Source organism: Oncorhynchus mykiss, chromosome 25 (genome assembly GCF_057628025.1).
Source record: "Oncorhynchus mykiss isolate SJ-2025 chromosome 25, ASM5762802v1, whole genome shotgun sequence".
Taxonomy (NCBI): Eukaryota; Metazoa; Chordata; class Actinopteri; order Salmoniformes; family Salmonidae; genus Oncorhynchus; species Oncorhynchus mykiss.
The window spans coordinates 46,027,246-46,048,315 of NC_143046.1; the positions used below are offsets into that span (position 1 = coordinate 46,027,246).

General features: G+C 41.5%; 1 protein-coding gene across 3 annotated transcripts in view; it reads left to right on the forward strand.

The window, feature by feature from the left end:
- nemf (nuclear export mediator factor) overlaps positions 1-21,070 on the forward strand; it is a 34,668-nt gene that overhangs the window by 10,378 nt on the left and 3,220 nt on the right. Inside the window, exons 6-30 of one of the 3 annotated variants that reach the window (XR_016491841.1) lie at positions 1,117-1,184; positions 1,320-1,409; positions 1,539-1,612; positions 1,710-1,777; positions 1,941-2,016; positions 2,185-2,325; positions 5,922-6,130; positions 7,777-7,956; positions 8,110-8,173; positions 8,270-8,358; positions 8,614-8,717; positions 8,994-9,056; positions 10,793-10,905; positions 11,004-11,061; positions 11,161-11,219; positions 11,341-11,461; positions 11,554-11,821; positions 12,249-15,216; positions 16,641-16,696; positions 16,788-16,938; positions 17,112-17,189; positions 17,407-17,598; positions 19,030-19,068; positions 19,226-19,332; positions 19,534-19,577. Coding sequence is in view for 1 of the 3 variants with exons in the window: in XM_021584269.3 (XP_021439944.1) it covers positions 1,117-1,184; positions 1,320-1,409; positions 1,539-1,612; positions 1,710-1,777; positions 1,941-2,016; positions 2,185-2,325; positions 5,922-6,130; positions 7,777-7,956; positions 8,110-8,173; positions 8,270-8,358; positions 8,614-8,717; positions 8,994-9,056; positions 10,793-10,905; positions 11,004-11,061; positions 11,161-11,219; positions 11,341-11,461; positions 11,554-11,821; positions 15,177-15,216; positions 16,641-16,696; positions 16,788-16,938; positions 17,112-17,189; positions 17,407-17,598; positions 19,030-19,068; positions 19,226-19,332; positions 19,534-19,577 (2,552 nt within the window). In the remaining 2 variants the exon portion in view is untranslated. Of the gene's footprint in view, positions 1-1,116; positions 1,185-1,319; positions 1,410-1,538; positions 1,613-1,709; positions 1,778-1,940; positions 2,017-2,184; positions 2,326-5,921; positions 6,131-7,776; positions 7,957-8,109; positions 8,174-8,269; positions 8,359-8,613; positions 8,718-8,993; positions 9,057-10,792; positions 10,906-11,003; positions 11,062-11,160; positions 11,220-11,340; positions 11,462-11,553; positions 11,822-12,248; positions 15,217-16,640; positions 16,697-16,787; positions 16,939-17,111; positions 17,190-17,406; positions 17,599-18,973; positions 19,069-19,225; positions 19,333-19,533; positions 19,578-21,070 lie in introns of all 3 variants that reach the window. The other 2 variants (XR_002470712.3, XM_021584269.3) reach the window with 2 other exon arrangements.

Sequence of the window (21,070 nt, forward strand, 5' to 3'; positions counted from 1 at the left end):
ACACTACTGAGCCTCATTTTAACTTGTTTTAAGGACATTACATCAAAGTTGGATCAGCCTGTAGTGTGGTTTTCCACTTTAATTTTGAGTGTGACTCCAAATCCAGGTTGATAAATTTGATTTCCATTGATCATTTTTGTGTGATTTTTGTTGTCAGCTCATTCAACTATGTAAAGAAAAAAGTATTTAATAAGAATATTTCATTCATTCAGATCTAGGATGTGTTATTTTATTTCCCTTTATTTTTTTGAGCAGTGTATATCCTGATTGGCTAGTAACTTTTACCCCTACCCATATGTAGTTGTGTAAAGTTCTTAAGTAAAAAATACTTTGGTGTATCTGTACTTTACTATTTATATTTTTGATAACTTTTACTTCACTACATTCCTAAAGAAAATAATGTACTTTTTACTCCATACATTTTCCCTGACACCAAAAAGTACTTGCTACATTTGGAATGCTTAGCAGGACACATGGTCTAATTCACACACTTATCAAAAGATCCTCTCTGTTCATCTACTGCCACTGATCTGGCAGACTCACTATCCATAAATTAAAAAACAATAAAATGTTGCTGTCTGGTTTGCTTAATATAAGGAATTTGAAAATATTTTTATTGTAAGTTTTGATACTTAAGTATATTTTATCAATTACACTTACTTTTGATTCTTCAGTATATTTTAAACCGAATACTTTTACTCCAGTAGTATTGTACTGCATGTTACTTGAGTATTATTCTATTAAGGTATCTTTTCCACAATTATGACAATTGGGTACTTTTTCCACCACTGCCTACATGTACGTACTGTATTGGCTACCTTGTACCCCTGCGCATTGACTACCCCTGCGCATTGACTTGTATTTCTTACTTTTTAACTCTGCACTGTTGGGAATGGGCTTGTAAGAAAGCATTTAATTGTAAAGTCTACACCTGTTGTATTTGGCGTTGTGACCAATACAATTAGATTTCAAAAAGCAGGACTTTTGCAATCATCCAGCCAGGATTTCTGGAAAACTTGGTTATTTTGGGAAAGTTTACCGGACTTTTGCAACCCTAGTTGGGCACAAGAGTTCATTGAAGAAATAATCCTTTGTTTTGGTTTGTTTTTCATGTAGACTCACTGAAGTCCTGTCGAAGGCCACGAATGGAGAACAGGTGAAAAGGATCCTCAATCCCCACCTTCGTAAGTAGTCTTCATCTCCTCAAAGTGGCTCCATCCATTGCTCATCCAGGTTTAGTTTAAAAATAAATGTTTTACACAATGTTATTATTGTAAACAGCAGACTTACCTTCTAATATGATCTATCTGCTCTTTCAGCATATGGGGCTACTCTCATAGAGCACTGTCTGATGGAAGTGGGACTCCCCGGCTTCATCAAAGTGGACAGCCAGTTTGATACTGCACGAGGTACGTTTCTTTTAGACCAGCTGTAGCCTTTGGCAGATTACAAAGATGTGCTGCTGGTATATACTATTCAATCAATGATCATCAGAATTGTGATATTCTGGATGAAATAGGCTTAATTGTTGTCTGTAGATGCACCCAAAATCCTCGATGCCCTGCAAATGGCAGAAGTTTATATGGAGAAAACGGCAAGCTTCGATGGAAAGGTAGGTCTCACGTCTTATTGAGAATATTCATTCATACATCAGATCCATTTGTCATAGCGAAATGATAGAAAACTGTTTCTCCCTTGTTTCGTTGCAGGGCTACATCATCCAAAAATGTGAGAAGAAACCAAGTTTAGCCCCAGAGAAACCTGAAGAATTGCTCACGTAAGTTATTTTATTTGACTCTCATTCTGTGCTTATGATATTATGTCTCCAAGTTCTGTTACTGGTAAGATCAGCATTATGTCTCACCAGAAGCGTTATGGAGGTTTTTGTTTGCTTGGTTGGTGAGATATGTTCAAGTCTCCAACATTGTCTTCTTTTACAGATATGAGGAATTCCACCCCTTCCTCTTTGCCCAACATGCAAATAGCCACTATGTTGAGTTTGATACATTTGACAAGGTGAATTTTTGAATATATGTCCTTTATATGTATTTATTTACCCTATGCATACGTTGGGAAAAATGTCATTGTTTCCCATACGTACCTAGTGTACTAAAACTATATTGGTATTTTCACAAGACGTAAGGTATGAGATCACTTCAGTAAGTCTTGCTCCTCTGCGCTTAGGCAGTGGACGAATTCTACTCCAAGATGGAGAGTCAGAAGATTGACGTGAAGGCCCTGCAGCAGGAGAAACAGGCTCTGAAAAAGCTGGACAATGTCAAGAGGGACCACGTGCAGAGGCTGGAGGCACTGCACCAACTTCAGGTCAATACTGAAGAACTCTCGCATTACCACCAGACCTGAGCTGTGTTCGAATACTCATACTAACCGCACTAACTGTACTATTTGTGACGTGAATTGAGTACAGTTGAAGTCAGAAGTTTACATACACTTAGGTTGGAGTCAATAAAACTTGTTTTTTCAACCACACAAATTTCTTGTAAACAAACTATAGTTTTGTCAAGTCGGTTAGGACATCTACTTTGTGCATGACACAGGTAAGCTTTCCAACAGTTGTTTACAGACAGATTATTTCACTGTATCACAATTCCAGTGGGTCAGAAGTTTACATACCCTAAGTTGTCTGTGCCTTTTAAACAGCTTGGAAAATTCCAGAAAATTATGTAATGGCTTTAGAAGCTTCTGATCGGCTAATTGGCATCATTTGAGTCAATTGGAGGTGTACCTGTGGATGAATTTCAAGGCCTACCCTGCTTGACATCATGGGAAAATCAAAAGAAATCAGCCAAGTCTGGTTCATCCTTGGGAGCAAACGCCTGAAGGTACCACGTTCATCTGTACAAACAATAGTACGCAATTATAAACACCATGGGATCACACAGCCGCCATACCGCTCAGGAAGGAGACGTGTTCTGTCTCCTAGAGATGAACGTACTTTGGTGCGAAAAGTGCAAATCGATCCCGGAACAGCAGCAAATAACCTTGTGAAGATGCTTGAGGAAACGGGTACAAAAGTATCTATATCCACATTAAAACGAGTCCTATACCAACATAACCTGAAAGACCGGTCAGCAAGGCAGAAGCCACTGCTCCAAAACCGCCATAAAAAAGCCAGACTACGTTTTGTAACTGCACATGGGGACAAAGATTGTACTTTTTGGAGAAATGTCCTCTGGTCTGATGAAACAAAAATAGAACTGTTTGGCCATAATGACCATCGTTATGTTCGGAGGAAAAAGGGAGAGGCTTGCAGCCGAAGACACCATCCCAACCGTGAAGCACGGTGGTGGCAGCATCATGTTGTGGTGGTGCTTTGCTGCAAGAGGGACTGGTGCACTTCACAAAATAGATGGCATCATTAGGTAGGAAAATTATGTGGATGTATTGAAGCAACATCTCGAAGTCATCAGTCACAAAGTTAAAGCTTGGTCGCAAATGGGCCTTCCAAATGGACAATGACCCCAATCATTCTTACAAAGTTGTTGCAAAATGGCTTAAGGTCATCAAAGTCAAGGTATTGGAGTGGCCATCACAAAGCCCTGACCTCTGTCATATAGAAAATGTGTGGGCAGAATTGAAAAGCGTGTGTGAGCAAAGAGGCCAGAAACCTGACTCAGTTACAACAGCTTTGTTAGGAGGAATGGGCCACAATTCACCCAACTTATTGTGGGAAGCTTGTGGAAGGCTACCCGAAATGTTTGACCCAAGTTAATCAATTTAAAGGCAATGCTACCAAATACTAATAGAGTGTATGTAAACTTCTGACCCACTGGGAATGTGATGAAAGAAATAAAAGCTGAAATAAATCATTCTCTCTTCTATTATTCTGACATTTCACATTCTTCAAATAAAGTGGTGATCGGACTTTTTACTAGGATTAAATGTCAGGAATTGTGAAACTGAGTTTAAATGTATTTGGCTAAGGTGTATGTAAACTTCCGACTTCAACTGTATATAGTATGCTTATTGGTCATAGTATGGATATCGTTAGTATGCCAAAAGTTTCCGGATGTCGTACTAAATTTGCCAAAATACGAAGTATACATGCAGAGGACACCATTTCCGTACTTTTTGGGCTCATTATGCACATCTTCAGAAAATGGGCGTGCCATCACAATGTTTTCAGATTTGGAGAAAATGTCGGACTTCAGCAGTATAGTTTCTGGCTAGAGCGAATTCAAATTCATTGAACTAACTAATGGCAAATATTAATGTTGAGCAATGTAATAAAGTAATGATATTTCAAATAAGTTACGTTACACGTTATGTTGGCTGACAATTTGTTAGCTACGCTATCCTTATGCAAAGCATTACAGCACTATGTACCACCGGTATGTTAGCTAGTTACCTAACGTTAGTTGGATACTAATACATCGAGCTTGCCAGGCAGTATATTAACTATCTGCTAACTAACCAATGTTTTATTGACTAGCTAGTCATTTGTTATGCTAGCAGAGGTTGCACAGCAACAGCATCGACTTCCGGTAGACAGGCGACGCTCTAGTACGCTCAACTGAAATGATACCGTTCGTTTACAGTATACTAAAATTAACTAATATATACTCATTAAGTATGTAGTATGTTAGAATGGGTATTCGAACACAGCCCTGGGTTCAACTAGTATTTGTTTTCTTTCAGATACTTAAACTGCTCTTGATTTAGCCTTCCTTGCTCAATGGAACCAATGGAGTAAACCCGGCACATCAACAGGCAGTCTCAATCAAGCACTCAAAGTATTTAAAAGATAACCGATGATATTTGAACTCGGGTCTGATCACCACAGTGAAAACAAATGGTCAGAGCTAAAGGAGTGCTAATGCTCAAAGAAGTGCTAATGGGTCCGGCCAGAGTCATGTATTTAGAGAGTTGGGCCAATGCGGTTTTACATTATGATGCGTTTACATGACACTTCACCGTTCTATGGCAGCCACCACGTTAGGTCCCAATTTACATTACATGGGGAATATTAAAACAATGTTATGTAACTGAATGTCTAGAATTAGAACAATATTCAAAATTCTAAAAGTTTGCCTCTCTAAATGCATGGCCCTTGGTCCCGCTAATCAACCCAAAAGTACCCACAACTCAAAACAAACACAAACGGGTACACAAAAGAACCCATAACAACCACAAACAGGTTCTCTCTCCCCCTCGCTCTCGCCATACTACCTGTCTAATAAAGAGTCAGGTTATGGCTGGAATGAAGGATGACTGATAGGCTGTGTGGGGGGTAATGATGGGAGGATTGTCCTCCATGATGACCCACTTTGTGTATATGTCCCAAATGGCACACTATTCCCTATAAAGTGTACTTCCCTCTTGGTCAAAAGTAGTGCACTTTATAAGGATGGGGTGGCATTTGGAAATCCGCCTATGTAGCGGAGGAATATGTAGCTCCCAGGCTGTGGTTTACATATTGATCTGATCCGTAATGGGGTGATTGGGTTGATCACCTGATCGATCGGCAGTCACAAACCTTGTTACTGTAGCAGGTGACATGCATGGATTTCCATAATTTCATAGAGGTGAGACTACTCTGCGTCGCAAATGGCAACCTTTTCCCTGTATAGTGCACTACTTTTGGAACATAGTCACCTGGTGTTGGCAGCACCTTATCCCAACATCTCTGTGTGTGTAGGCAACACTAATGTACATAACCTGATCACAGGTAATCTCATTGAAGGAGGAGAGGTGGCTCTGCCAAGACATGTAGTTGAACACCTTCTGTGTGTTATCTAGTTATGATGGTAAGCATGTGTGTCCGTGCCAGGGTTATTTCGAAATGAAGATGGTCAATTCAAGAAGTGATTTTAATTTAAAACGGAAAGACTTTTGATATAAATAGCTTGTACTCAGTTATGCGAATGCTAAAGGAGTGCTAATGCTAACATGTGTTGCAGGAGGTAGACAGGCTTAGGGGCGAGCTGGTGGAAATAAACTTGCCCATAGTGGAGAGGGCTCTGCAGGTGGTGCGGAGCGCCCTGGCCAACCAGGTGGACTGGGCCGAGATAGGGCTGATCGTCAAGGAGGCCCAGGCTGCCGGAGACCCAGTGGCCTGCGCCATCAAGGAGCTGAAGCTGCAGACCAACCACATCACAATGCTTTTAAAGTGAGTTGATGCCCAAAATGGGGATACATTTCTAATTGCCCCTCAGGGATTGATAAAGTCATATTGAATTGAACTGTCTTTGGTTCGGTTTAACTTGACTTACTGCCCTTTAACATTACAACTGAGCTGAGCTGTACTAAGCTAACCTGGTTACGCATCCATCCTATGCTGCTGCAATCTTGCTGGAAGGTTGTGGGAGCGTGGCGTTGCAGTTTCCCAGCATATATCGCCCACAGCGTCTAGGATTTGAATCCCACGTCCTTGATGCTCCCCTCTATCACTGTGTCCCATCCTCTTTCAAACTGTCTAAATAAGCTGAACAATATGTAAGGGGGGCCGAGCTCTTTACTGTAGGTGTCATATGTATGCATTTATAAAGCCTTGTATAAACAGTGTTGCCAAGAATCCCACTCGAAAGGAAAAATGTGATATTGTATCCAGCACAGAACAGTTCATAGTACTCCAAATACTATGAATCAACCACTAACCCACCTTTATCTGCCCTCTAGCCAATTAAATAGATGGATGCTGAACAGAAAGAACAGGGTCATGCTCATTAGGGCCTCCATTAGAGTTCCATGTAATACTGTGTGCCTCCCATAGTCTGTTCTGGACTTGAGGACTGTGAAGAGACCTCTTGTTGCATGTCTTGAGGGGTATGCATGGGTGTCCGAGCTGTGTGCCAGTAATTTAGACAGACCACTCGGTGCATTCAACATGTCAATTCCTCTCATAAATAAAAGTAGTGATGAAGTCAATCTCTCCTCCATTTTCAGCCAGGAGAGATTGACATGCATATTATTAATATTAGCTCTCTGTGTACATCCAAGGGCCGGCCATGCTACCCTGTTCTGAGCCAATTGCAATTTTCCTAAGTCCTTTTTTGTGGCACCTGACCACACGACTGAACAGTAGTTAATGTGTGACAAGACTAGGGCCTGTAGGACCTGCCTTGTTGATAGTGTTGTTAAGAAGGCAGAGCATTGCATTATTATAGACAGACTTCTCCCCATCTTAGTTACTACTGCATCAATATGTTTTGACCATGACAGTTTACAGTCTAGTGCTACTCCAAGCAGTTTAGTCATCTCAACTAGCTCAATTTCTGCATGATTTATTACAAGATTTAGTTGGGTTTAGTGAGTGTTTTGCTCCAAATACAATGCATTTAGTTTTAGAAATATTTAGGGCTAACTTATTCCTTGCCACCCACTCTGAAACTAACTGCAGCTCTTTGTTGAGTGTTGCAGTCATTTCAGTCGCTGTAGTAGCTGACGTGTATAGTGTTGAATCATCCGCATACATAGAAACTCTGGCTTTACTCAAAGTCAGTGGCGTGTCATTAGTAAAAAATGTAAAAAGCAAGGGGCCTAAACAGCTACCCTGGGGAATTCCTGATTCTAACTGTATTATATTTGATATGCTTCCATTAAAGAACACCCTCTGTGTTCTGTTAGACAAGTAGCTCTTTATCCACATTTATAGCAGGGGGTGTAACGCCATAACACATACGTTTTTCTAGCAGCAGACTATGATCAATATTGTCAAAAGCTGCACTGAAGTCTAACAAGACAGCCCCCCCCAATCATTTTATCATCAATTACTCTCATGCCGACTGAAAACTACGCTGTTGTTTCCCCGTTCAGGAACCCATACATTGTCCCAGAGGAAGTAGAGGAGGAGGATGTAGCCAAATTGGCTGAAGAGAAGAAGGGGGGGAAGAAGAACAAGAACAAAGAGAAGGGTCAGAAGGGCAAGCCCAAGAAAGACCAGCCCATGCTGGTGGATGTGGACCTCAGCTTGTCAGCTTACGCCAATGCCAAAAAGTAGGCTCTCCACTCTCCCTGGCTTAGTGTATTCTTTGAACTGAAAAATTAAATAGAACAGTTATGTTTTATCTCTATGCTTTGAACAGTATGGCCAGATGTGGTTTTAGGTATCAAGCTGACGAACCCAAACGTTTATCTCCTTTTTTCCAGATACTACGACCACAAGCGAACCGCTGCTAAGAAAGAGCAGAAAACCGTGGAGGCAGCCCAGAAGGTGATGGTGCCACATGCATATGAAATTCCCTGTCGATTGTGTTTGTGGTCAGTTTTTATATTTGTAACATTTTCCCCCTTTTTTATTTAATTCAAGGCTTTCAAATCTGCTGAGAAGAAGACCAAACAAACCCTTAAAGAGGTCCAAACGGTTACGACCATTCAGAAGGCCAGGAAAGTCTACTGGTAAGACACTTAACCTAACTGAATCTGCGTTCACCCTCTGAAAACTTGCCATGTGTAGAGAGATGAGCAGTCATTGACAAATCTGAACTAATGCAGCCATTTTCAGCTAATGTAACACTTGTAAGAAGTAATTAAATGAGCGCAAAGTTCTCTCCACCTTTGTGTCAGATTTGTGACAAATTCATATTCTTCTGGGCAATTACTTTCTCTTTCTTTTCAGTATGTGACAAATTATGTATCGTTGTGCTCTGTCAGGTTTGAGAAGTTCCTGTGGTTCATCAGCTCAGAAAATTACCTCACCATCGCCGGACGTGACCAGCAACAGAATGAAATTATCGTTAAGCGCTACTTGAGGGCTGGTAAGAGTGGAATACACTTATTATAGTCCTGCCTTACAACAGGCTATGGACAACTATCCAATGTCCATACCAGTATCAAATACATGCCCAATACATTGTTTCGGACTTGAACGTATGCTAGTTTGGTACACAACACGCTATGTTCCACTATCCATACTAGCATACCACATAGAATGCAGTCACAATACATTGCTTCATTGTAGTTAGTATGCTAGTATGGATATTGGAAGTCTATCTCTACCTGTGTGAAAATCTCATGTTGGTGTCTCTTATCAGGAGATATCTACGTTCACGCCGACCTCCATGGAGCAACTAGTTGTGTCATCAAGAACCCATCTGGTAAGAGCTGGCCTAGTTCTGTGATCAACACACTGTTGTTCAGTCAAATGATGCTCTCTTATCCTCTGGAATTTCTCTTTAATATACAGTACCAGTCAAAAGTTTGGGCACACCTACTCATTACAGGGTTTTTCATTAATTATACTATTTTCTACATTGTAGAATAATAGTTTCATATAGTAACCAAAAAAGTGTTAAACAAATCAAAATAATATTTGATATTCTTCAAAGTAGCCAACCGTTGCCTTGGTGACAGCTTTGCACACCCATGGCATTCTCTCAACCAGATTCATGAGATAGTCACCAGCTTCATTAGGTGTGCCTTCGTAAAAGTTAATTTGTGGAATTTATTTCCTTCTTAATGCGTTTGAGCCAATCAGTTGTGTTGTGACAAGGTAGGGGTGGTATACAGAAGATAGCCCTATTTGGTAAAAGACCAAGTCCATATTATGGCAAGAACAGCTAAAATGAGAAAAGAGAAACAACGGTCCGTCATTACTTTAAGACGTGAAGGTCAGTCAATCCGGAACATTTCAAGAACTTTGAAAATTTCTTCAAGTGCAGTCCTAAAAACCATCAAGCGCTATGATGAAACTGTCTCTCATATGAGGACCGCCACAGGAAAGGAAGACCCAGGGTTACCTTTGCTGCAGAGGATAAGTTCATTCGAGTTAGAAATTGCAGCCCAAATAAATTCTTCAGACGCATCTCAACATGAACTGTTCAGAGGTGACTGCGTGAATCAGGCCTTCATGGAAGAAGAGACTTGCTTGGGCCAAGAAACATGAGCAATGGACATTAGACCGGTGGAAATCTGTTCTTTGGTCTGATGAGTCCAAATTTGAGATTTTTGGTTCCAACCACAGTGTTCCAACCAGAGTAAGTGAATGGATGATTTCCGCATGTGTGAACCACATGTGAAGCATGGAGGAGGTGTGAGGGTGCTTTGCGGGTGACTCTGTTATTTATTTAGAATTCAAGGCACACTTAACCAACATGGCTACCATAGCATTCTGCTGCGATACGCCATCCTATCTAGTTTGCGCTTAGTGGGACTACCATTTGTTTTTCAACAGGACAATCACTCAACACACCTCCGGGCTGTTTGACAAAGAAGAGTGATGGAGTGCTGCATCAGATGACCTGGCCTCCACAATCACCCGACCTCAACCCAATTGAGATGGTTTGGGATGAGTTGGATCGCAGAGTAAAGGAAAAGCAGCCAACAAGTGCTCAGCATATGTGGGAACTCCTTCTAGACTGTTGGAAAAGCATTCCAGGTGAAGCTGGTTGAGAGAATGCCAAGAGTGTGCAAAGCTGTCATCAAGGCAAAGGGTGGCTACTTAAAAAAAAGTTTTATTTAACCTTTATTTAGCTAGGCAAGTCAGTCCTAGGAACCGTGCTTTGAAGAATATAAAATACATTTAGATTTGTTTAACACTTTTTTTGGTTACTACATGACTCCATATGTTCTTTCATAGTTGTGATGTCTTCACTATTATTCTACAATGTAGAAAATAGTAAAAATAAAGAAAAACAATTGAATGAGTAGGTGTGTCCAAACTTTTGACTTACTGTATGTTCATGCAACTTAAAGTGAATAACCCATCTTAGCCCAAATTCTAGTTATAACTAACTACCCGACTTGAATTCAAGCTTAAGTGTTGACAATCATCTGTGAACTCTCCATGTATTTTAATGGGGTGTATTGTGGCACTTATATCTCTTCCCTCTAGGTGTGCCCATTCCTCCACGCACCTTGACCGAGGCGGGCACCATGGCCGTGTGCTACAGTGCAGCCTGGGACGCCAAGGTTATCACCAGCGCATGGTGGGTGCACTACCACCAGGTGAGTTCTCCTGGGAGCCTACTTCAGGATTGGATGGTTGGATCAGGGTGTGGTCAGAGCTGCTCCAATTATAACTCTTCTCGTCTCTCTCTGTCTAGGTGACTAAGTCTGCCCCCACTGGAGAATACCTGACCACTGGAAGTTTCATGATCCGAGGTATGCCAAGATCTTCCCAGTAGCCTCCACATGGTGGTTATGTGTCAATTATGTAGTTTTGGGTTATCGACAGCTAAAACAGCATTCCTATTTTCACAGGAAAGAAGAACTACATGCCGCCCTCTTATTTAATGATGGGTTTCAGCTTTCTCTTCAAGGTGAAAGCTAATGTTTTAAACGTGTTTGCTCTGTCATAGTCTTAAAATATGTCTGACTGCCTTTTGAGGAGTCAGTTGGTAAACCCTATCTTGGCTCAACAGTCTAGTCTTGTGTCCACAGGTAGATGAGCAGTGTGTATTCAGACACCGGGGTGAGAGGAAGGTCAAGACCATTGACGAGGACATGGCGGATGTGACGTCCAGCACAGCAGAGCTACTAGAGGATGGGGAGGAGCTTATTGGTACAGGGCTTCAAGAGCCACAGACACATACACACCTCTGTACGTGAATCTATTGGTTGTTGCATTTATGTACCATACATATGTTTTCCCAGGGGATGACAGTAGCAACGAGGGAGAGGGGGAAGACGGAGGAGGAGATGGAAAGAAGAATGGAGTGGAGGTAAAAGTAGAGAAAGCCACTGAAGGGGCAGAGGCTGAACATAAGGAGGATGGAGATGCTAAAGAACTGGACGACATGAAGGAGGAAGGAGAGGAGGATGAGGTGGAGGGGCTCGAGGCAAAGGTGAAGAGTGATGGGGAGAGTGCAGAGTTCAGTTTTCCAGACACCACCATCTCCCTGTCCCACTTGCAGTCCACCAGGTAATATTATGCTGCTACTGTATGTCGCCGTTGTATGTGTGCCGGTCATGTTAATATGTTATTCCACTGTAGTTGAATACCAAATATTACCTTTTGAATTGAGTAAAGGCTGGTGTCTAGAACAGTAGACCTAGGTCAAATATGTAGGTGAAATAGTTTAGAGATACAGTACCAGTCAAAAGTTTGGGGACGCCTACTCATTCAAGGGTTTTTCTTTATTTTTTTTTACTATTTTCTACATTGTAGAATAATAGTGACGACATCAACAATATGAAATAACATATATGGAGTCATGTAGTAACCAAAACAGTGTTAAACAGATCTAAATATATTTGAGATTCTTCAAAGTATTCACCCTTTGCCTTGACAGCTTTGCACACTCTTGCATTCTCTCAACCAGCTTCACCTGGAATGCTCTTTCCAACAGTCTTGAAGGAGTTCCCACATGCTGAGCACTTGATGGCTGCTATTCCTTCACTCTGCGGTCCAACTCCTCCCAAACCATGTAAATTGGGTTGAGGTCAGGTGATTGTGGAGGCCAGGTCATCTGATGCAGCACTCCATCACTCTCCTTCTTGATCAAATAACCCTTACACAGCCTGGAGATGTCTTTTTGGTTATTGTTCTGTTGAAAAACAAATGATAGTCCCAAATGATAGTCCCAACCAGATGGGGATGGCATATTTCTGTGGTAAGTGTGCCTTGAATTCTAAATAAATCACAGTCACCAGCAAAGTACCATCACATCTCCTCCTTCATGCTTCACCGTGGGAACCACACATGCGGAGATCATCTGTTCACCTACTCAGCGTCTCACAAAGACACTGCAGTTGGAACCAAAAATATCAAATTTAGACTCCTCAGACCAAAGAGTCCACCGGTCTGATGTCCATTGCTCATGTTTCTTGACCCAAGCAAGTCTCTTCTTATTATTGTTGTCCTTTAGTAGTGGTTTCTTTGCAGCAATTCGACCATGAAGGCATGATTCACGCAATCTCCTCTGAACAGTTGATGTTGAGATTTGTTTCTTACTTGAACTCTGTGATGCATAAATTTGGGCTGCAAATTGGGGGTGCCGTTAACTCTATTGAGCTTATCTGTAGCAGAGAGAACTCTGGGCCTTCCTTTCCTGTGGTGATCCTCATGAGAGTCAGTTTCATCAGAGCGCTTGATGGCTTTTTAGGACTGCACTTTAAAAGTTCTTGACTTTTTCCGCATTGACTGACCTTCATGTCTTAGCCTAAACCTTGATGAATGTCATCAGAGTGCGACGTATGTTTGTTGTTGTCGACCACTGAAACCTGTCGAACACTGAAGCCTGAACTAAAGACCTTGGTTTACTGACAGTGTTTTTACTGACTGTTTACTGACAGTGTTTTTATATACTTTTATTTTATTTTGAATCCTACGGCTCTGTTGAGCTAAGTTGCTGTGAGCGCTGCTATCTGTCCTGCTGGGATCCTGACAGATTCTGTATAGGGGGAGAGACGCGAAAGCCCAGCTAGCCTAGCTGGCTCGGCGGTCTCAAATGGAGGCCGCCATTGAACGTTTCCAACGTTGCAGGAGCTGCGTTTACTTTGTTTTGCTCCGGGACAATGTGGACCGCGTTGACTTTCAATGTAGCAACTGCTTGCTTGCGAAGGACTACAGGAGCGAAGTAGCTACACTTAGCAAGCAAGTAGCAAACCTACATAAGCTACTGGGCCACGCCCACCTACTTTTTCCCACATGACACTGTCGTAATCCATGTGGGGTCAAACGACATCAGGAGAGCTAGCTTGGAACGTTTGAAAAATTGATTTTAAAGAACTGATTTTAGCATTAAGACTCAAAAACAGCCAATAATTTCAGGTCCAGTACCATCGTCGGGCCGCAGGTGTGAAAGATTCAGCAGACTGCTGGCATTACACATCTGGCTAAAAGACTACTGTAGTCACTTTTATTGATAACTTTGACACCTTCTGGAAACAGAAGATACTCTACAGGAATGACTGAGTCCATCCAAATCATCTTGGCTCCTGAACTCTGTCCAAGCATTTCAAGGCTATGTTGAAACAATGACTGGTAAATTATAAAAAAGGTATTTCTCACGACGGCTACGGAGAGCGTGATCACACAGTCGTCCGGAACAGCTGATTCTCTCATGCATGCCTCGGTGTTGCTTGCCTCGAAGCGACTGCATGGCCAGGCACGACTACAGCACCACCATTAAGTTTACAGATGACACAACAGTGGAAGGCCTGATCTCCGACAATGATTTAGCTTGTCTGGTAGGCTCATGTCACTGGGCAGCTCGTGGCTGTTCTTCCCTTTGTAGTCTGTAATAGTTTGCAGGCCCTGCCACATCTGACGAGCGTCGGAGCCAGTGTAGTACGATTCAATCTTAGTCCTGTATTGGCGCTTTGCCTGTTTGATGGTTCGTCGGAGGACATAGCAGGATTTCTTAGAAGCTTCCAGGTTAGAGTCCCTCACCTTGAATGCGGCAGCTCTACTACAGTTTACAGTCCTGTAGTTTAGACCGAGTCACTGGTGCTTCCTGCTTAAATTTTTACTTGTAAGCAGGAATCAGGAGGATAGAATTATGATCAGATTTGCTAAATAGAGAGCGAGGGAGAGCTTTGTACGCGTCTCTGTGTGTGGAGTAAAGGTTACCTAGAATTTTTTAAATGTGGTTGCACAATTAACATGCTGATAGAAATTAGGTAAGAAGTTTCCCTGCATTAAAGTCCCCGGCCACTAGGAGAGCCGCCTCTGGGTTAGATTTCGTGCACCAGCTGTTTTCTTTACAAATATACACAGAACCCCGCTCGTCTTTCCGGACGTAGTGTGTTGTTCTATCTAGCCGGTGCAGCGTATATATCCCGCCAGCTAAATTTGATCCATGTCGTCATTCAGCCACAATTCAGTGAAATGTAAGATATTACAGTTTTTGATGTCCTTTTGGTAGGATATTCGTGATCGTACCTCATCTAATTTATTGTCCAATGATTGTACGTTGGCAAGTAATATTGATGGTAAGGGCAGATTTCCCAAACGCTGTCAGCGGATCCTTACGAGGCAAACCCGCCCTGTGTCCTCTATACCTGCGTCTCTTTCTCTTGTCAATGACAGGGATTTTGGCCTTGTTGGGTGTCTGAAGTACATCCTGTGCATCCTGCTTGTTGAAGAAAAAATATTTGTCTAATACAAGGTGAGTGATTGCTGTCCTGATATCCAGAAGCTCTTTTTTTGCCGTAAGATACGATGGCAGAATAAAGTGCAGCTCAAGTATTTGAGATGTCTATTTGACCCAGGTCTGTTCAGTACCCGAAAGTGCAACAGTATCAGAAAGGTTTCTGTTTGTTTCTCTCTCCAGGGAAACCCAAAGTGCTGGTTTCAAAAAGGTGTCCATTCAGGTAAAGCCATTGTGATCGGTGAACTTCTGACCTTTTGCATTATGCAATAAAATAATTGATGTTTTATAGTATACGTTTTTATTTTGTAAACGTAATATCATACAGTTGAAGTCGGAAGTTTACATACACATAGGTTGGAGTCATTAAAACACCTTTTTCAACCACTCCACAAATGTCTTGTTAACAAACTATCGTTTTGGCAAGTCAGTTAAGACATCTATTTTGTGCATGACACAAGTAAGCTTATTTCACTGTATCACAATTCCAGTGGGTCAGAAGTTTACATACACTAAGTTGACTGTGGTTTTAAACAGCTAGAAAAATTCCAGAAAATTGTCATGGCTTTACAAGCTTCTGATAGGCCCATTGACGTAATTTGAGTCAATTGGAGGTGTACCTGTGGATGTATTTCAAGGCCTACCTTCAAACTCTGTGCCTCTTTGCTTGACATCATGGGAAAATCAAAAGAAGTCAGCCAAGACCTCAGACATTTTTTTGTAGACCTCCACAAGTCTGGTTCATCTTTGGGAGCAATTTCCAAACGCCTGAAGGTACCATGTTCATCTGTACAAACAATAAACACCATGGGACCACACAGCCGTCATACCGCTCAGGAAGGAGACTCGTTCTGTCTCGTAGAGATGAACGTACTTTGGTGCGAAAAGTGCAAATCATTCCCAAAACATCAGCAAAGGACCTTGTGAAGATGCTGGAGGAAACGGGTACTAAAGTATCTATATCGACATAACCTGAAAGGCCACTCAGCAAGGAAGAAGCCACTGCTCCAAACCCTCCATAAAAAAATCCAGACTACTGTTTGGAACTGCACATGGGGACAAAGACCGTACTTTTTGGAGAAATGTCCTTTGGTTTGATGAAACAAAAATATAACTCTTTGTCATAATGACCATCGTTATGTTGGGTCTTTCAAATGGACAATGACCCCAAGCATACTTCCAATGTTGTGGCAAAATCGCTTAAGGACAACAAAGTCAAGGTATTGGAATGGCCATCACAATGCCCTGACCTCAATCCTATAGAAAACGTGTGGGCTAAAATTCACCCAAAATGGGTGAAAATGGGCCAAAATTCACCCAACTTATTGTGGGAAGCTTGTGGAAGGCTACCCTTAATGTTTAACCCAAGTTAATATAAACAATTTACAGGCAATGAAACCAAATACTAATTGAGTGTATTGTAAACTTCTGACACACTGGGAATGTGATGAAAGAAATAAAAGCTGAAATCACTCTCTACTATTATTCTGACATTTTACATTCTTAAAATATAGTGGTGATCCTAAGACAGGGAATTTTTACCACGATTATATGTCAGGAATTGTGAGAGAAAAAAGTTTAAATGTATTTGGCTAAGGTGTATGTAAACTTCCGATTTAACTGTATGTACAATTTATTCTTCATTAGGTTGAGGTGGAGGCGCAAAAAGAGGGGGGAAAACACATTACAGCCAAGCAAAGAAGGTAAGCTAAATACATAGCAATGTAACCTTCCCTCGTGGCTAACATGCATGAATGCAATGGTTTTGTTTTGCTGCTTTCTTCTTGTCCAAAGGGAGGAGAAGAAGGGGAAACAGGATCATTCTGAATCTCAGGAAGAAGAGGGAAAGACTGAGGAGACGCATGGTGCCTCCGCAGCCAATCAGAAAACCAAGAGTGGAGGAGGGGGAGGAGCCTCTCAGCATCCTCTTAAGAGACATCAAAAGGTGAGACATTTTCAAAGTTTTAAATGAACTAAATTAGTTGTAGTCCAATTCGACCAGAGATTGGTTCTAGTGCTGGCTAAGGTGGTCAGCTTTGCTGTCTTTGTGGTGGCATTAGTTAGAATAAACTGCTCTTGAAAGTCAAGCTTTTCATCTATGCTGTTGTTGAAATCTAGAACAAGCTGAAGAAAATTAAAGAGAAGTACAAAGACCAAGATGAAGAGGATCGGGAGCTGATGATGAAATTGTTGGGGGTGAGGAGTATATTGTTGAACTTTCCCTCACACTGTTGAAATGTCTGGATTACGAACTGGAACACAAATTAATGATATGAACATATCTGTATACCAGAAAATGTATAAAAACACATTGAATGAAACTGATTTTTTTTATGGCTGGTTACTGGTTACCAATAAATGTTTCCAATAAAGCAGTACAGTACAGGAATTTATTGAAATTTTCCGTCTGCAGTCTGCTGGCTCCACTAAGGAAGAGAACCCTAAGAAGGGCAAGAAGGGGAAGGGCAAAGACGAGGTGTTGAGAAAAGCACCCCAGAAGCAAGCCCAGAGACCCCGTCCTCAGGAGGTCATCTTAAAGAAACCAGAAGGGGAAGAGGAGGGTCTAGCTGTGGAGGAGGGAGCAGCACCTGAACAGGATGACAAGGTAAAAAAAAAAAGTTTTTGTTTTCCTTTCTCCAGGGAACACGCAAATACTCTTAAAATGAATGATTCCTTCCTCAAAGTAATCACTAGGCAGGTTTCCATTGACCTGAGGTTTATTAGACAAAAATAGTGTCCCAAAATTGTGATGATAAAAACATTTTTTTAATTACATTTAACTAGCCAAGTCAGTTAAGAACACATTCTTATTTTCAGTGACGGCCTAGGAACAGTGGGTTAATTGCCTTGTTCAGGGGCAGAACGACAAGAGTTTTATCTTGTCAGCTCGGGCATTTGATCTTGCAACCTTTCGGTTACTAGTCCAGCACTCTAACCACTAGGCTACCTGCCGCCCCACTAGTATAATAGAAATAGGTCAAAAGTATAATAGAAATGTTCTAAAGATCAATACTGAACAAAAATATATAAACGCAAAACACGCAACGATTTTACTAGGTTACAGTTCATAGAAGGAAATCAGTTGATAAAAGGAGAAATGCTCACTAATGGGGATATAAAAAATTTGTTAACAAAATTTGAGAGAAATAATATTTTTGTGCGTATGGTATATTTCCACTCATGAAACATGGGACCAACACTTCATCTTTTTTAAATGTTTAACTATTCAACGGGTGGATTTTTCTTTCGTCAAACTCTTTTATTGCAACAAATGATGGAAACTGTTTTTTTGAATAATGCTGATTGCTTAATCATTTATGAAGGTACGTGTGGCACGTGATATCACGCAATTACAAAGCTTCACTCCACATTTAATTCTAAATGCCTACTGCTTTCTAAATATCATTTTTTCCACAAGGATTGTCTTGACTTTCAAGAATGCTTGAATTGCGTTGGCTAGATGCAAGTTTCACCATCCAATTATTTCAGATCTACAGGAGTGCAAGTTTCACCATGGCATGGTGTGTGGCACATGATACATTTTTGTAAATTCTTGCATTCTATCCATGGCTTTTGCGGGCTATCTGAGACATGAAACAGATAGGTGGGAGGGAATACAGGGTGCCTAAATGTATCATGGAAACACTTCATTTCTATTTGACACTAGGTTTTTGTGAAAAAGTGCTTTCTTTTTTGTTGTGACATCATTATGTCCAGCTGTTTTTGTCAACACAAGACTGTTAAGACTGGAAATGCACCGTAGAAGGCAATTGTCACATCTATTTTCTATGCAAACAGGCTAAATGTCGAGAAAAAAATAACTGGACAAGTTAATAAACGTAGCTACTGATCTACATGACATAATTGGTTAAAGCAATGCCATGGAAAACTTGCACCAATTATCAATCCATTTGTCAGATCAGTGATTATTTTAAGAATATTTGAACAGGGCCTCTGAATCCATGTTTTCTTGATCTAAGAATTGAAACAAAGGTGACTGAAGAAAAGGGAGGAAGACTATTTATTTCTGTTGCAGGAAGGAGATGATCAGGACCAAGACAACCCTGGAGCAGAGGTGGGTTCTTCGAGATTACTGTATTACTGTTCAAACCTGGCCTATAATATATTTTATTTTATTTTATATAATATATTTTTAAATATATTTTAATGAAATCCTTTGTTGCAGGGCCAACATCCTTGTCTTATTGTGTCTCTCCCATTGACTTCCTTAGGAAGCAGAGAAACTGCTGAATTCTCTGACGGGCCAACCCCACCCAGAGGATGTACTGCTGTTCGCTGTGCCAGTCTGTGCCCCCTACACTGCCCTCTCCAACTACAAGTAAGGACAACATATCTACCTAGTTTTATAATATCTATGTAACGCCAGTAATTCCTACCATTCCATCAAAGCCAACCTAACACGAATGTTGATTAATCCATTTACCCGTATAGGGATATACTTATTCCGCTTCCATTTGCCATAGGAAATGGGACATGGCTATGTTTTCAAAGTTAGCTAAACAACAGTGTTTCCCACTAGGCACAAGGTGAAGTTGACCCCAGGGACCCAGAAGAAAGGAAAAGGTAATATCAGAGCAGTTAACGTGTTATAAATGATAAGAGGGTGTGTGCCGAGTGATTAACCAACATTTCGGTTAATTTTCAGTTTTTAAACAACTAATTGATCCGACGTCGTTTCAATTGAAATTAATTCCATTTCGTTCTGTTTTTTTCTGAGCTCAATCCGCACATTGTTGTTTCTCTATAAATAAATCAGATCCAGCCTGAACTGTGTGAGGGAGTTGTAGTTTCCAACAAGTCAGAATTCTACATAGTTAAGTGCATAAAACGTAATTAACTCCAATGACCACAATCAATCAAATCAAATACACATGGTTAGCAGATGTTAATGCGAGTGTAGCGAAATGCTTGTGCTTCTAGTTCCGACAATGCAGTAATAACCAACAAGTTATCTAACTAACAATTCCAAAACTACTGTCTTATACACAGTGTAAGGGGATAAAGAATATGTACATAAAGATATATGGATGAGTGATGGTATTATTATTATAATACTATTATATAATACTATTAATACTATTATATTATTATATTAGGTAGCATTGTTTAAAGTGGCTAGTGATATATTTTACATTTCCCATCAATTCCCATTATTAAAGTGGCTGGAGTTGAGTCAGTGTATTGGCAGCAGCCACTCAATGTTAGTGGTGGCTGTTTAACAGTCTGATGGCCTTGAGATAGAAGCTGTTTTTCAGTCTCTCGGTCCCAGCTTTGATGCACCTGTACTGACCTTGCCTTCTGGATGATAGCGGGGTGAACAGGCAGTGGCTCGGGTGGTTGTTGTCCTTGATGATCTTTATGGCCTTCCTGTAACATCGGGTGGTGTAGGTGTCCTGGAGGGCAGGTAGTTTGCCCCCGGTGATGCGTTGTGCAGACCTCACTACCCTCTGGAGAGCCTTACGGTTGTGGGCGGAGCAGTTGCCGTACCAGGCGGTGATACAGCCCGCCAGGATGCTCTCGATTGTGCATCTGTAGAAGTTTGTGAGTGCTTTTGGTGACAAGCCGAATTTCTTCAGCCTCCTGAGGTTGAAGAGGCGCTACTGCACCTTCTTCACGATGCTGTCTGTGTGAGTGGACCAATTCAGTTTGTCTGTGATGTGTATGCCGAGGAACTTAAAACTTACTACCCTCTCCACTACTGTTCGATCGATGTGGATAGGGGGGTGTTCCCTCTGCTGTTTCCTGAAGTCCACAATCATCTCCTTAGTTTTGTTGACGTTGAGTGTGAGGTTATTTTCCTGACACCACACTCCGAGGGCCCTCACCTCCTCCCTGTAGGCCGTCTCGTCGTTGTTGGTAATCAAGCCTACCACTGTTGTGTCGTCCGCAAACTTGATGATTGAGTTGGAGGCGTGCGTGGCCACGCAGTCGTGGGTGAACAGGGAGTACAGGAGAGGGCTCAGAACGCACCCTTGTGGGGCCCCAGTGTTGAGGATCAGCGGGGTGGAGATGTTGTTGCCTACCCTCACCACCTGGGGGCGGCCCGTCAGGAAGTC